At 42.0% G+C, this 17,295-nt stretch overlaps 1 protein-coding gene across 4 annotated transcripts in view; it reads left to right on the plus strand.

Annotated features, from left to right (window-relative positions):
- The window catches only part of LIMCH1 (LIM and calponin homology domains 1), a 185,532-nt gene that overhangs the window by 57,506 nt on the left and 110,731 nt on the right, over window positions 1-17,295 (plus strand). For all 4 annotated transcript variants that reach the window (XM_074154367.1, XM_074154368.1, XM_074154369.1 and 1 more), the window contains exon 2: window positions 10,381-10,451. In XM_074154367.1, the coding sequence (XP_074010468.1) occupies window positions 10,381-10,451 (71 nt within the window). The remainder of the gene's footprint in view (window positions 1-10,380; window positions 10,452-17,295) is intronic.

The following is a 17,295-nucleotide window of genomic DNA, read 5'->3' on the forward strand; positions in this document are numbered from 1 at the left end:
GTTTCACCATACCTTCCAATTTTTTTCTGTTTTTGTTTCTTCCCTTATGGCAGCATTCTCTGTGGTTTTATCCTCTCCAGTTCTCATTCAAGATGTGAGGGGAGAAAAAAAGGGGTTTTTCTGTTGCCATAAGATGGGTAAAGTGAATGAGTGTCCCTGAGAACCAGTAATTGTTGTGGATTGCAGGGGTATTCCATTTCTGCTACTGTCTGGAGTCTCTGGCAGCAGAGATGGCATCTGCAGAGTGAGCCTTCTGGTTGTCGTTCTGTTTCTTGCTCCGTGGTCAGGTTTGTCATGGCTTCAGAGCTGGTGCTTCTGGAGCTGTTGTTGTTGGTGTGCAGCATAATGCTGTAGGTACCTTGCCTCCTGGATGGATCTCTTGTACTGTACGTTGTAGGTTGTGTCCATTCCTTGTCTTTGGTCCTGGCTTCTGGGTGGGCTTTGGACCCACGTTGTAGCCTTGTTTCCAGTCCTGTCTCTGTCCTCGTCTCCTTTTGCTCCTGACTGGACTCCCTGGACAGACCCCAGACCCGGTTTGTCGCTTTGCCATGTCTGATGCCATGGATGGACCTTGTTACCAACACGTGGCTTTACCTGCCAGTTCATGCCCTGTGAGACTGTCCCCCCGTCGTGAGGACACAGCCTGTGCTGGGGCCACCCTCATCTCCTGGCTCTCCTGCCGTCAGGGAGCAGATGGTCCTTGCTGCTCCCTGACAGCTCTATGAATGTAGCTCCACCCTTGCGTGGTGGCCAAATGGTGTTTAAAAACTGGCTTAGCTGGAAAAGCATTCAGAGTGTGAATGCTTTTCCTTAACTCTGTCTCTATAGAGGCAGGAAAAAAATAGATCGACTTCCAAAGACTTATTAATGAAGGCCTCAAAAGCGTATGACTGAATTAAGGTTAGCCTTCTTTCTGCAGGAAAGTGGATCATTTTTCTTCATTCTGTGACTTTTGAAATGCACATTTTTTCCTGTTTAGAAGCTGGTAGTTCTGCGGTTTGTTTGCAAGTGACTGCAAAGCTGTGGCACGCAGCTCTGTTCTGCTGGAGAACGTGCCAAGTGACGATCCAGAGTTCAGATGGAACATCCAAGGATCTCAGATACTGCTCTCAGAGCTGTTGGTATTTTTCCTCTTTCCTTTTTATTTGAAAGGAGCAAAGTTTTGCAGAGTTTTATTGACGGTAGATAGAATTATGCTTTTCAGCGGTGTCTGTATGAAGTGTCTCATTCCCCATGGACAGCTTCCTGCTTTGCTTGCTCTGAGCTTCCAGGCTTATTGTCTGGAGAACCAGGTCTTAAAATGCCTTGCTGAGCTATACTTTATATATATATATTTAAATCATACAGACTGTAAATGGGACACTTTACGTAAGGACTTGTCTTGATATGACTTGATGACATTAAAAGCTTCAAGGTAGACTGGTGCCTAGTGATGCTCATCATCGGCATTTCAGAGGCTCCACTGAGACCTTAAGACATTAAGTGTCGTCTTTAAATGGCTGGTTAAATTCAGTAATGGCTTGCTCAAGTGAACGCCTAGTTTCTTCAAAAAGGGAAGCTGGTGTCTCCTAGCAGACATTTTTCATTGCAAAACTCAGTGCTGCGCTTCAGTAGTCTCTCTGTTGACAGTGGTTAATGACAAGCTGAAGTGCTTTTACTGTTGGGCCTCTTGAACTTGCAGCTTCTTGTATGTTTGTGTTTCTGTCTCTGTCCAGCTTTAAATGTGTGCAGTTTTAAAGTTGTCTGCCAAGATGCACATTCCTGGCAAAAAAACCCATGCTGGTGTCAAAAAATTGCTTGTCCAAGGAGTAGCGCAATGGTCTTGTAAAACACAAATGCAGCGATAATGTAAAGTAGGTTGGAGCTGTATGAAGTGGGGATTAACAAATCTAGATACTGCAGCGATCCCATCATCTCCCACAGAGCTGTTGATCTCTTCATTGCTTTGAGGGTGAGACAAGACTTTGGGCTCAATGAGGAGTCTGCTGCCTGTGTCTTGCTCTGCAGCTGTAATTAGTTGACAGAGCTTTAAACGCTTCTGATTCTGTCTAAACTTTCTAAAGCTGGAGGAGAGAAAATAGAGGGTTTTATTAGCAGATGCTTCAGATCCAACATGTAGATGATGCAATGTGGCATATATTTTGGAGGAGCAGTTTTTCAAGACCGTGGGATACCGCAACTAGAAAAAGGAGTTAAAGGATAAAGCAATGTCTCTTCTAATTCTTTGCTCTTTTAGAGGTGGCCAGAAACCCAATTTTCTGTTTTGCTGGATAGTTGCTAGTGTAATCAACCTGAGGCAAAGGAAAAAATGTCTCCTGGCCTTTGCTAAAAAAGCTTTGGCTTGGTGATAAAATGTGAGGCTGACATGTTTTGGTCTGACAGCTGCTTTGAGTTCAGTAGCTAGAGCCTGAGTTATCTCACTGCATCGGCACTGATTCCAGCTTCAAGATACATCATGTTAGGGAAATAATAAGGGCTAAATCAATAGTTACTGCTTTTGAGAGTAGTTCCCTGTACGTGTTTGGTTTTTTCTGCATGCAGCTGAAGAGGGACAATAGAAGGCAGTGCAGGTGCTCCTCTGCCCATGGCAAGCCCCAAGGGATCGCAGTGAAGAGGTTGGAAAATTCATAATAACTTTAATCAGCCTTTCATTTTTCAATGAGCAGACTGCTTGTTTAGCCTGGTTGGCTAAGAAAATAAGACCTTGGGAAAAAGGTGTTCATGATAGCTAGTAATTATTAGTCATCTGCTCCTCTTCCCTTCAAAGGTGCAGAAACTGCCATTAAGTACTGGTTTGCCCTGAACTCGGGTAGGTTGTGCAGCAGTAAGAGGGGCAGCCAAACAGGGAGCTTTCTCCAGATGGTGGACAGGAGAAAGACCAGGCTCTCCAGACGGCCAGGACTAGATTAAATGAGGGCCTTGGACTGAGGAGGTGCATTCTGTGCTCTTGCCTTCTGGTTTGTTGTACTCGTTGGCTCCACATTGTACCTGTTAACCCTGGTCTCTGCTCCTCCGACCATCTGCATGGGGTTTTGTTTTTACAGAAAAGAGTACAGAGCTAAAGAATGTTTCATTATGGCAAGATGTAGCTTCCATCAAATACAAGTTATTTTCCTGAAATAATACTTCATTCCTCCTTCTCCGCAGCCAAGGAGGATGAACACTTGACTGATAAATCTATGGCAGGAGCCTACAACCTCCCCTTCTTTGATTCACATTAAAACTAATAAAGAGATGATGGATCCCACAGTACAGGAAACAAGTGTTTCGCAGAGACTTTTTTTTTTTCTTCTTTTTGTTTTAGCAATAAAAAGAACCCTAAATTGGAGCACTGATTAAAACCAGGTATCTTAGGGTGTTCTGTTATGTCTGTCATCTGGTATCTAATTTTGATAATACCGCTTGAAGTACAGATAAGAAGCTGGTTACCCATAAAACAACGACGCAATGCCAATTTACTGACTGTCAAATACAAATTTGATGTAACAGATGACCTGCTGCGAGGTGACGCTTGCAGGGCTTGCGCTGCAACGAGGAGACGTCTGACGGAAGACGCTTTTAAGTTCTCTCTTGTTGCTCTTTGTTCTTTTTCCACAAAATGTTCAACCTTGAATGAAACGTTTTCTGCCCCACCCCACCCCAAAGGGAAGGCTTCAGCGTTTGGCAACGCACCTGGGAATGTATACAAACAGCATCAGGGAGGGGAGATGAAAAAGGAGGCTGATTTTACTCTATCATGAAATTTTAACACTCCCTAGCAGCTTGCCAGCCAAGAGGGATTATACTACCAGATGTCCTGGCAGAAATGCGCGCGGCTCTACGAGATCATAAATCCAAAACAACGTATGGCAGCCCTGCGTGTATAATACTGCTGTTAGCAATGCAGAATTTCAGTGTGGAAAGCTCTGGTGACGGGCAGGATTAGCAAGGACAAAACCTTCCCAGACTTAGCTTTAAAGCCTTGGGTAGGTAATAGCTGCTGATGGCGGTGGTATGTTAATGGGGAAAGGAGGAATATAGCGATGCCTGTGCTTTATCAGCAGCAATAAGCCTCGTTGGCTTGCAGTTGTCTTCTCCCATCACGTCTTGGCCTCTCAGCAGGCAGAACTGTAGTGCAGACGCTCAGAGGCTGATTTCTTCTCTCTGTTGGTGTGTACGGAGGCCCTGAGGGGATGCTGTCAAAGACCTGCTGAAGCCAAGGCCTGGGTCAAGGGAGGAGTGCTGCTCCGTAGCGGTTCAGAGTTGGCTTGTGGTCTGTCTTGAGTGTCAACGGAGCCCTGTTGTCTTCATCTTGGTAAATTCTTGTTTAATAGGAGGAACAGGGATGGTGGAGGCCCAGGGTGGAAGGTTGTGTCTTTCTGTGTTTCTTTTGTCATGTTTCCTAAATGGAGTAGTGACTGAACCTCTTCTTTTAGTCTACGGGTTAAATATAAATGCACGTGTCCATTCATAGGATCATTTCCTCACTAAACTATGGAAAGAATTGAACAACATCAGTGGTTGTGAGGTTTTGTTTTTGTCTGGGTTTTTTTTGTTGTTGTTGTTTATCTCTTCATGGAAAAGAAAAGGCACTCACTGGCATCCTGTAGCAAAGAAATAATTCTTCTAGTAAGGGCTTAATTGGCTCCACCAAAGGCATAGGGAGTATGTTTGTATCAGTGGGTATGGTTCTCCCATGCTATATGTTGACACCAAAAGTCAGTTGCTAACCCAACTGACAGTGTGGCAGACGGAAATTTAAAGCCAGTAGCAGAGAATATGCTATTCTGTTGTTGCTAGAAAAAAATTGAGTTCCTATGAAGTGTGAAAAAGAGCAAGCCAACTCACTGGCTCTTTAAAGAACGGTATGGTGGTGAATAGCCAGAGGAAGAGAACAAAGGGGACTTCAGCATGGCTAGTTAGCTTGGCAAATTGCAGTTAAACTTAAGTGACCAGAAAGCGGAAGATCTAAAAATAAATAATGTTAAGTGTTTTCTTTGCAGATTAATCTTACTACCCAAGTGTGGAAGTTCCCCCTTCCCCCTCATGCAGTCTTTAAATTTTCAAGTTCTGTGCTACAGAATTTCAGGTGGTTCATTGCTGGCTGCATTAGTCATTCTGAGCTCATGCTAGGTTTGTCCTTGAGAATAGAAATACACAGTAAAGATATTCAAGTTGTTTGCCCTTTTATAGATTTTAGCAGTAGATTACCTCAATGCTGTAATGCCTTGTAAAGCTTTGCGCGGAGCACTTGTCATCATCCAGCTTTCCAGGAAGACAGGTAATGCTTGACCAGTGCTTGTTGCTCTTGGGAAGCTCCATTCATGCAGTCTTCAACTTTATGGTAAATCACCTAGCTTCCTAATATTTGTAATAAAGCTTCTTAGGACCAGCTTATATTGCTATAATTTCAGCAATTTAAATCCCTGTGCTGTGGAGTAAGAGGGAGAGAGCTCATGCCTACAGGATGTGTTCTGTCCCCTTCTGCAGGCAGAGTGAAGCGTCGCCTGTGCAGGACATGGCAGAAGTGGTGAAGGGTCTCCAAGTCCCATAGTGCTGCCATAGCAATATGTACACGTCTGGTCTGCAAATGTAAAGCTGGCTCTAAATTTTCCAGTGGTGTTTAGTTCAGAAATCTCTTGTCTGTGCTACATGAAAAAGGAATTTAACTTGCATATTCATGTTATTAGCTCAAAAGATATGTCAGAAATAGGGAAGAATTCATTACTCTAGAGGAACCAAATCCTGATGCCCTAAAAACTCTCATGCTTCTTTTGGTGGTTCGTGTGCCCTGCTGATTACATTATCCAGTGCTTTCTATGTAGTGATTATTACAGTTTAAGTCTTACTTTTACATCTCCCAGGAGTAAAAAAGGTATGTTTTCTAGTTAAGTAGCAGGGTGGGCTTTTTTCATTTAAGTAAAAAAAATCATATAGGGGAAAATACTGATTGTAGAAAATTGAAATGCAGCATACCCATGTACAAAGAAATGAAGAGCCTACTAAACTTTTTGAAAATGTTTCTTTCATTGGTGTCATGCTTCACAAGCTCTCCAAAATGCGTAATGAGTAACAAAGACCTCTCCCTGCTGTGTCTATATTTCTGTTCACTGCTTTACACGCTATTTTCAGATGTGCACATAGACAACGAAGCTAACTATTTTCAAAGTGTTGTCCCTGATGACTTACTGTTTATTCAACTACTTAACATCTTGTTGGCCGAGATAAATTTCACCTGAGGCCAGCATCTGCTCGCTAATTTGTCACCTTTTCTTTTTCATGCCCTTAAGCTGTTTTGACACCAGAGGCTTTGCAAGCTCCATCTCAGGAAGCACCAGCAGCAATACAAAACGCAAGGAAAACAATGTGAACTGGAGCTTAGTGAAAATAGAGTTGTGTAATATGGCACTGGTTAGTGGCTGGATGACAGCCAGCCTTGATGACACAAATTTAGTGGCATGCGTAACTGCAGAGAACAAAGGAGTTAATCAGCAACAATACTGTATATAAGAAGTGTTACTGTGTGTAAATATATATTAAAGCTGTTGCTGTAAGTTTGTGATAGAGAGTCAGTGTGCTGTGGTTTAGTCTCCTAATATTCCTTTGGAAGAACTTTTATTATTAATTTTAGGTTCATTTTCTGGGTTGTTAAGTGGCAGTGAAACTGAGAAACACATCCAGCAGTCAGATAATTGCCCTGGTTGAAGATGCTTGCAGCTTTTTACAGAGAAGAAAATGTTATCCAGATGATGAATAAAAACAACTCCTCCTCACATAAATGAAGCACAATAATGTTATAATGTTTCACTTCTGTTCTCTATTTTTAATTTACAGTATGATATGGAAAGGCAACTCTCTTCCTCCAGCTTTACAAAACGTATTAAAGAAGTGGCAGGCTTTTTTAGTAATTGTTAGCAGGATACAGCTTGTGTGTTGCCTTTGAGGTGCTTCGTTCTAACTTTAGTGCCCCTGCACTACAGAGAGCTACAGCCGTACTGGCACTGCAGGAGTGTATCCATGCAGGAGCTCCTCCATGTATCCTGCTGCCTGCTGTATTGCCCAAGTGTGTCGGTCTGTACCAGTGACGTGAGGGCCATGCTAGTTACCAGATGGAGTTGTGTCTTGAAAGCATGTAAGGTGTGGTGGTCTAGAAGAGAGCATTGCAAAGAAAGGCAAGGTCTCAATGTTCTCTTAGTTAACATCTTCGTTGTTTTTTTGGTGTTCCTTTTTTTTTTTTTCCTTTCCTGAAGGTAGCAGCCCAGGATACAGACTACCTTGCATTTGTCCATGACTGGTTTTGTGCATGTTCAGTTTTGAATACCAGTTCTCTGTAGTACGAAAGCTGGTGGGCTGAAGATCTGTCCTCCCATTTTCCAGTTTTCTGTACCTGACTGCAGATATACAATTTTCTTTGTCCAGTGAAGCTTGGTAGAAGCACTGTAAACACCACCCTCTAGTCCTTGTATGTCAGTGTGTTCAGAGTTTCATCCAGCAGTCGAACTGGAGTGTTTTTCCAGAGATGGAAGAAGATAACCTAGTAGGAACAAAGCAGTGCTTAGATTAATAACAGGTACACGGTCCTGTGATGCACGCAGCGGTTTTGTGATACCATGGCTAATGCACCTGTTTTCCTTTTTATGCAGGTTCTGGCAAACTTTAGTATGTGCTTAGCTATGCAGGACTCTGTTTGCAAATATGAGAGTCCCAATCCTTTTGCTTGAAGTCGTTTTAAATCCTTGCTCCTCCCGGCCTCAGTGCGCTGAGCAAAGGTTATCTCAGGCGTGTGCAGGAGGCTGGTCTGGACACCTGCTGCAGTTGTTCTTGAGGGTAACTTGGCAGTGCTACGTTAACGGTTGGACTTGATGGTCTTCAAAGGCCCTTCCAACCAAAATAACTCTATGACTCTATGGCTCAAAGTGGCCTTTGCAGAGCAGGGAGTGTATGTGTGTGTGCACACATACATGTGTGTGTGTGTGTGTGTGCATATGCCAAGAAACTGAGCTGTAATTTCCTCTGGAAAAGGTGGACCCAGCTTCTTGCTCCTCTCAGTCCCCTTTTGGGTTTATCTTTGACATTTATAATGTCATCTTCATGTGTATTTTTAGTTTCTAGCCTTTCTCTGGTGAACTGTTCTTACATTTTAATTGGCTAAATCAGGAGACTTGTAGCTGATTAATGTTTCCCCTCTGCAGCTGGATCATCTAGAACAGGCACAAACCTTTCCATGCCTCATTTACTCCCAGTTCCTTTTCAAACAGACATGGACTGTTCCTGGACCGTCCTGTCTTTCCTCACCTGCTGTCAGTTTTTGTTGTACCTCTCGCTGGATGAATTGTTGTTCCAGCTGTGCATTTGCATTTCATGATTTTATTGGTACAGCCAGAAATTATGTATGAAGCCTTCCTACATCAGCAGTAATGACAGCAATACTCAGGTGACAGCTTTTGGCAGGTAGATTCTTACCTGAATTGTGTTAACAGTCTCAGTACTGCTAATGAGGCTGTTCAACAAACACATAAAAAGATGGACTTCCATAGCTGGAATGTTTGATGTTGAAGAGTGAAATAAGATGACTATCTTCTTCTTTTTCCTTTATTCTTTTTTTTTTTTTCTCTGTGTAGATGAAAAAAACCACTATGAGTCAGGCTGTTATGCAATAGCTCTTCCCATTCCTTTCCATACTGTACTCTATTCTGTGGATGAAATAAAAGCCAGTTTTGATGTGCTCCGTCTATCATTCATCCCAAATGTTAGTGGTTTTATTGTCATGATTTCCCTCTCTCCCAGCACGATCAAGATTAGAGATGATTTACTATGATTAGAGATAGTAAACGACCTCTAATCATTTAAACTACTGGCAAATTGCATCTGGTGTCTTCTGAGGTATGAAGGCAATGCAGTGCCTTATTCTACTTTATGCATTTGCATCAAACGTGATAGTCAACTGATGTCTTTATGATACACTTTTCAGAGTATGAGGGGTTAAAGTCTTCACACTGTACCAGTTTGTTGGGAGAAGGTCCTTCACATTGAAAAAACCAATATGTTTATAGTTAAGTGGGGGATTAGGTTTTAGGCTTTGCATTTGCGCTTCAATTCAAAAAAAATGTGTTGTTCCCTGTCTAAGACTGTGTGTAGCTATAACCAGCATTTGTGAAGCCGGTGCATTCGCTAATCCCGTGGGAAAGTGCCAAACTTGTCAGTTTTTATAAATTGCTGTCTTTATGACAGGAAGCTGGGAGGGGAAGAGTCTTGTATCTGAATGGAACAGCAAGGAGAAAATGGGGATGTAAGGACAGATGTGTCCCCAAGTCACTGTTCTCTATAGTGGAAGCAACGCCCAGAGCAAGGGTCTTGGCTGAAAGATTGGATGGGAGCCATGAGAACTCTGTAAGCATCCGGTGAATGTTTTGGCTGGGTGAGGAGAAGACCTCCTGGAGGACAATTAAAAACTAGGCAGGCTTTTTTTTTTTTTTTGCTTTGTTTTGTTTCTGTTCAGCGTTCTCAAAACATAGCAACTGTTTTTATATATTTGTTGGTGGTAATAATAAATATTCTTTACTCTTAACTGAACACATCATCTGTTGAGAATGATTTGAGGATGAATGGCAAGCCATTGTCAACATAGTAATGAGTCATAGATGGGGGTTCAGTTACGCTTGTAGCATCTGGCACCCTCAGGCGAGACTGGGATTCCTAGACAGTTCCTAGATGGTCCATCCCTAAGCAGCACAGACTGGCTTAAGAGCTTGTAATGCAGTGTGTACCTCCTGCTCCAAGCATCCCTGACAGGCTGCGGACTGTGAGTAGGTGCCTAGACTTTAGCTTCCACCAAGCTTGTATTCACGCCCACAGTTGACTTCATGATGTGAAGTATAATTTAGTATGACCGGGAGTATTGTGGCGTGTGTCTGAAGGGCTATAACTCATGTGAGAGCTTCCAATTGCCTTTGCTTATTCTATAAAGGTGACAGGTTAAAGGCCAAAAGTTCAAGCACAGTATAAGTTTTTTAACATGATGCAAAAAAAACAGTAAAGATACATAGTTTGTCTGAATACAATAGTTGTAAAATTCAAAATGCTATAGAATAAATTTTTTAAAATATTCTGAAGATTACATTGTAGTTTTTGGTTGGCAGTTCTTGTTTTTTACTTCTAGAAAACACCTCAGTTATAATCTGTAATTGTACTGGCTGGAGCAAATTGTTCTATGTGCTAAATAGCTTGATGAAATGGGAAGGAGGAAACTGGTTGATGGACAGAACTTAGTCCTTTGACAGGACCCATAAAGCTCAGATGTTTCCTATGCAACAGATGCTTTAACTGAATGTTATGAATTGCTCTTGAAAAGTACACCTTCTAATAGATGTCACTCTTCTCTTTCCCCATTCTCTTTTGCAGCAAGTGACGGGCAGAAGTTTTGGCGAGAAAGATTTTCGTTCTGGATTAGAAAATGGCATTCTTCTGTGTGAGTAAGTAACATTTATAATTTTGAGCCTTGAATACAGTCTTGACTAAAGCTGAGATGAACTTTAGCTAATATGTCCAATTGTTGGTTTCCTCTTGCGAGTTTTGACAATTGTGCACGCTGGTATTTCACTGCAGCATCGCTTCGGTGCCAAAGCTATTGTTATGGTGAGGACTGAAATGTGGCTGAAAGAAAACAGGTTTTGCAGAGTGCTTCCCTCACTCCACCCCAGCTCCTTAGTTCAGTTATCTGAAGTAAAAATGATGTTTGCTTTTTGGTTTCCTTTTATTTAAAGATGTTAACCACAGCTTGGCAAACGGTGTTCCACACCTGCCTGTGGACGTCTCTGCTACAGTGAGGTGTTCTGGACCAACTCCAGGTCCGAGCACTGTCAAGAGTTAGCCATCTGAATACCATCAATACTCAGCTGCTTTTATAGTTTCTGGAAAGGTTTAGGCATCCTTTAAATTTTACCTAAAGGTGTATTTGAATGATGTGTTTTGTAATTTTTGGACAGGAGGCGAAAGTTAGCTTTTGCACGTTTCTCTCTGGTTTTAATAGCTAGTTCTTAGGCAGAGTCTTCCAAAAGCATGTTGTGGGCTTAGATGCCAAAGCTGGTGACTTCTAAGAGCGATTTGGAAGTGTGCCCTAATGCCTGTAGTTCTTTGAAAATCCCATGCAGGTTGTCAGGAGTTTGGGATCTGAATCACCTGTATGGACCAATTTCTTTCCCCAGGCATGCAGGGTTATCACTGAAGTTGGCAAAAGCTGTCTTTGCACACCAGAAGGATGAAGCTTGCGCAGAACTGAACGCGTGTTGAAATTTATACATGAGATCTCCTGAGATGTTTAGCTGGACCATTGCAGCTATTGGTTAAGTTTTATACTATGAAAGGCACTGGAACGTGGAAGCTGTTTTCAGCAGTAGATTTGAGCTAATATCCTGTAGCTCAGCTCTAGGTAGTTTATGACAGCTTTGAAACCTACCTGTGTAAATACTGTTATACATCTCACTGGTGCCATTAATCAGACAGCTTGAACTTTAGCTGTAAAAGGGGAAAAAAAAACAGAAAGGAAATGATATGATCTGGTTTGATTGTAGTTGCATGTCTTTGCTGAGGAGTGGCTTTGGGAGGAGGGAAGTAGTTGTTATTGTTGATCAAAAGTTGTGTAACTCGGAAGGAGCGTGTAGTTTACCTCTTTGTATTTAAGGGTTGCCTCTTGCACAAGATCTCTTTTCTGCATGTTCAAGGGAAGTACTGTGTGCTGAATCATTTCACAGTGCTCTTTAAATGTTAAGGTTGAATTGTGTTGCATGAAAAATAAGGGATGTGTGTTTCGAGATTAGATTGTAATCTTATCTGCAAGTAAGCAGAGGTAGTCTGATTTAAATGCTGTAAATCTTTAAGATGTGAAGCTTAACTAAATAATGTTTGGCTAATGAAATGCATAAATATGTATTTCTTAAGAGAGGCTGTGAGCTCCAGTAATAAGCAAGTCAAGGGACACCCCTTGGTTATACTACTAAAATGCTCTGTGATGTTGGGCAAATTGCTTGTCTTTGATTACCACCTGTGGATCAGTGCAAAACAATCTGGAGCTTTCTGTCTCCTCAACCTCAAATCTGAGAGGCTGTGACGTTTGTATTGCATCCCGCTTCTGGCAGCTGTGGCTGGTGGATGAAACTCTATAGGCTACAGAGCATAAACCAGAGAGCTACCAATTTGGCCTTCAAGTTTGGCTTTTCAATGGCGAACAAATTATGAGGCCAACAATAAAAGTGTGTGCCTCGCTGGTTCTGAGTTTGCTGTAAAATAAAGAACTCAACAAAAACCTGGGGTGTAACACTGAGAGCTCTTAATCTATCTTCAAAAAGTACAGGTTTTGGTAGGTGAAGCACTGATAGGGTTTTTTTGTTTTGTTTTGTTTTTTCCTCTCCTCAGTGAAGTGCTAGTGAAACTGCTGCAGGCAACTTTGTCTCTGTAGGCAGGAGTTTTCTGGTTTATCAGAGACCAACCTGGGTCCCTCATGAATGAAATCTAGCAGTATTTAAGCTCTCTCTCAACCTCTTTCTAATCTGTTGTGCTTTCATCACAGCTGACCTCAACAAGAAGATGACAATCTGATCTCAAAATCTCTGATAAGCTACGAAAGGCAAGAAAGTCGTTACAGCTGTCTTAGTTTTCTGAAGATGGAAGAATTCATTGCCTTTGGTCTGGTTTATCTGATTTGTTGAAATTTTAGGGAGAAGCTAAGCTTGGCTCAGTTTATCTCCACAGGACAGTAGTCACCGCTAGTGTCATTGGCAACTCATAGCCAGGTACTTGAGTGGGTGATGTCCATGTGAGCGTGGAGTGGTCCTTACTTCCACATGGCTGTTTCAGTGTTTTCCTGGCCTGTTGTATTTTGTGATGGGTCCTGAGGTATCCCAGCAACTAGAGAACTGGAAGTTGATGTCAGGAAAGGGGACACAGCAGTATGCCCTGAGTCTCCCAAACATGTCTCAACCTGCCCTTGGACTTTGCAGGCGTTTTGCAGAAGGGAGGGGATGGCGGTATAGCCACCATGCCAGAGTCCATTCCCCAAACAGTCAGACAAGCCATGTGGAAAATGGCACAGGGGAAATCTTTGTCTGCGTCTAGAGGAGGATTGTTGGAGCTTTATGCACAGCAGCGCCAGGGCTCCCCCCATTTGAACCCAATGTCTATGGCCTACGCATCCTGCAAACTCAGGCAGACATCACTACATTGGCTATAAATGATTCATTCATGTCTAGCAACTATCCATGTGTCTTAATAAATGAAAACTAATACAACTGTGTGATGCCAAAAGCTTGGGCCCTTGGGAGGGATGTGTTATGGGCCACCAGCCTGAGTAGCGGAGCAGCCCTGCACGCGTGTGCTGGCCACAGGAGCCCACTGGCCAGCATCTCCGTCTGGCCTCATGACAAAACTTGGATAGCTTGCCCCACTCAACCTGGGAGCCGAGGAGCATATTTAAAGGATGCAGGATGCCATAAAGCGGCAAGCTGGCAGACGAGAGTAACACAAGCCCTTCCTTCTTTCTGGATATTTGAAAGCCCACTTGTGCGGCTGCCCCGACAGTCCCGGCTCCGATTGTTCACCCAGCTGTGCTGAGAAGCCGGTGACTATGACTTCTGTTTGTCTGACATGAGTTCATGGCTTTTTAGCATAGCTGTCTGACGTCAGTGCAGATGGCGACTTCAGCAAGGGACATCATAGCTAGGCAGAGGCAATTCTTGCTCTGTTCTCACTTGGTGTATTAAATTCTCATATGCAAAGACTGAGGAGTTTCCTGGCCGCGCTTCTGCATGGGTGGGCAAATGTGCCCTCCTGGGGGCATGGTGGAAAGCTATTTGAGGCAGGAATACACCACCACTAGTAGGAAATATCACTAGAAATCCCCAATTTCCGCTCCAGCACATTCTTTTTTTTTTTTTTTTTTCTTTTCTTTTCTTGTTACATAGCTTTAACATTTAGGTTTGACCCAGATATCATAAGAAGCTAGAGGACTAATCAGGAATAAATTACATCTGGTTGTTGCAATGCCTTAGGTGTTCCTATTCTATGGAGTCAGACATTTGAATGTTGATTGCAAAAGAAAAAGTGTATGTTGTCTCCATCTGTCTGCCCCACTGATCTGGGTAGTTCTGTTGCTTTTCTGAAACAGTAGATGAGGAAGTTGAAGTTGCTTTTATTTCTATCCATGCAACAATTGCTATTAATAAGTTTAATAATTACTGCATGAAGACAAAAATTCATATGTCTTTCTGCGTTGCCCAGTTGTTACTGCTCTAATATTCTTGCAAGTGTGTTTTTAAGGTGAGCAGTTCCTTTCTGTTCTCCTTGCCACCTGCCTCTCCTTGCCCAGCTCTGCTACTGCAGGATTCCTTCTTTCACACTGGGCACTCAGCAGTTAGAGGTCTCTGTAGGGATGTAAGACTTGGAAAATCCAAGTTAATTACTTGCTTTCATGTCACTATCCCAGGGTTATAAATATCCAAAGCAGAAATGATTTGGCTTTGCAGTGGAGTCCAACAGCATCATGGTTGTGTGTAGTACCTTGGGTTCTGTGTGTAGAACAGTTCAGCTGCGTGTCTGTTTTACGTATGCATGTAAATCGATTTATAGCAGTAAATGCAGGCATAATAAAATCTTTTATTTTTCTCAAGCATGAAAGTTCTAACGAATATCCAACTGCATACCTTGAGAAGCCATGGCATAAACATATAAGTGAAAGAGGAATAACTGTATGCAGTTGAAGATGAGTGTCACTTGCATATGCAATTCTGGATATCAACTTATGAGCATTTCCCCAAACTTTTCTTTCTTAGAGACACTTATTTTGTATATTAGCACATGGTGTTGTGTAGCTTAGTAAGATGTGCAGAAACCATGCTTATTGTTTGAAACTGGGATTCTTTGACTTTTTTTATTTTTTGAAACAACGAAAATGAAGATGTATTACTAAGTACTCTTGGTAAAACTGGATATGTACAGTGAATTAAGGAAAAAGTTTAACACTTTTTCTTGTGTAGGAGAGGCAGTTCTCTTCAGATGCACATGTTTATAAGTACAAGAAAGTTTTTTAGGTTTTACTTTTAAATTAAAATAAACGAGAAGTTAGTCATGCACATAGATCATTTTAATAGTATTCAAAGAAAAAGTGAAGCGTAGCTATAAAGCTGAGTGAGCTGAAAGTGATTGTGATCAAGAATTACTTAATGGAATTTATCATTTACTCTGTCATGAGAATAATTTTCATCTATAAATAAGAAATCTCCTTGGCTTGTGTTCTTTGTATCACTGGTGATGAATGAGCTGCTTTTTCTCAGAGAGCTGAGTTTCTTTGGGCTTGCATCATGGTTATAGTGCATCTGACCAAGGCTTGGGCGGACATGAATGCTGTTTTCAGCAAGGGCTGGATATGGGCCAGATGTGCAAGTGTAATGCTATGGAATAGTAAAACTTTGTCTTCTGAGTCAGTGGTACCGTTAGGTATGGAGAACAGCCTTCGTTGTGTTTATGGGGTTTCAGCTGTTTGGCTGTTGAAAAATCAAGTTCTTCTTGCAAGTTAATGTCCCTTCTGTAAGTGTAACGGCAATTTTACAGAGACCTAGTAGGGGAAAACAAATAATCAGTCACCTTTGTAGGATTTTGCAGATAGGTTATTTTGCTTGTCTGTCAGTGGTATAGGCCTGGCATCAGCTCAGCACTTGGCTGCGTAGTGCACAGAGCAGAGACTCTTGTCTTGCCAGATACCTCACCGGAGAAGTTAGTGGATGCCCCTTATGCTTAATTAGGCTTGTGCTTGAATTCCCTGTTCCTGGAAACTAAGAAGGTATTTGAGTTTCATGGGCATACTTGAAGTTCTGAATGTGAGCCATGCCTTGAGGTGAGAAGGGATTGGTGTTCTCCTGCGGTTTTCAGGCTCTGCCTTGTAAAGGCAAAACATTATCAGCATCATGGATTTGGCATGTCCCCAGCTTGGAGAGATGGGCCCCAAGGCTCATTAAGCATTAAGATTTAGGTTCATGTGAGGACATTTGAAACAGTTTTATATGAATCCAGGAGTTTTTAATCTTTATGTTTTATTGCCGTGTTATAATGAAGAGCTATTTATTAGTACGGTTTAGGTGAGGGGTCAAAGGTAACGTAAACCATAATGCTCAGCTGTGTGCATGAGAGGAGGAGAATAGCCATTGAGGAGCAGGCTTAAGTACACCCAGAATGGCCTGTCTTTGTATTTATGTTAAAAAAAAAATAATGCATCTCAGCAGACTAAGTAGTAGAGGGGTTTTTTTTCAGTGGAGCTTAGTAATTGACAGGGCAAGAGACTGTGGAACACTGACCCATTCAACCGGAGTGTTGCTGCAGTGCAAAGCGAGGTAATCCTGTGAGAGGTTTCAGCTTTCCAAGAGTGCATGTTTAAGAAATTATACTGGATACGTACTTTGGGCAATTACCCGTGGCCATTGCTGTTCAGTGTAAAACTACGTGTGAATTGTAAATCTGTACGTGCACGGGGCAGTCTTTGTGTCACTGTGGCGGTAGATTCTGTGTAAATTGCTTGTGAAGGCGTTTACACAATCTTCTCTGTTGCCTTTATTGAGCTGTTTTGCAAGGCCTCTATCTTGTTCATTTTTTTAGTCTTTGGCAGAGCAAGACCCACGATATCCTGAGTTTGGCATGCTTGTTTTCTCAGTCCTGCGCATTTGCGTAGTTCTTTATTCACCTTTTACTTATCAGACTGGACTGTGAGCCCTTTATAGGACAAAGTCACTTCTGTCTTGCTTGTTAAAAAAGCACCTTGTTCATCTGATCCTAAATAAATAATGTCAGGGGCATCATTAGCAAGCACTCAAGAATGTTTTCCCAAAAATATTTTTGTGACCTCAGGAACATCTCTATATTTTGAAACTTCTTTACCACTTCCTTTGCAACAAAATATTTTGACTTTTCATTGTCTGCTGTTTCAATAGGATTTGTTCATCTTTAAGACCAATAGTAATTTTTGTCACCTTGTCAGCTGTTTGGGGGAATTTTGGAGCTGCCACTAGAGCATGAGTTTAAAATATGTGGATATTGAAGCTGTCTAGGCTAATAATTATCAAGTGCTGAAAGGCTGCTTGTTAAAATGTAAATCTGTAAAACTTAATTTAAAGAGAGAAATGTCTCAGTGAAGGTTTACTGTGGATAGAATTTCCTGAACTCTCAAATATGAAATGCCCTTTTACTTTAAGATCAGGTCATTAGTCAGCTTTTCTTTTCAGGAATATGATCTGTTATTTGAGCAAGGAACTCTGTTGGATGCCTATCCCTCCAGCC

Source organism: Numenius arquata, chromosome 10 (assembly GCF_964106895.1).
Source record: "Numenius arquata chromosome 10, bNumArq3.hap1.1, whole genome shotgun sequence".
In the NCBI taxonomy this organism is placed as follows: domain Eukaryota; kingdom Metazoa; phylum Chordata; class Aves; order Charadriiformes; family Scolopacidae; genus Numenius; species Numenius arquata.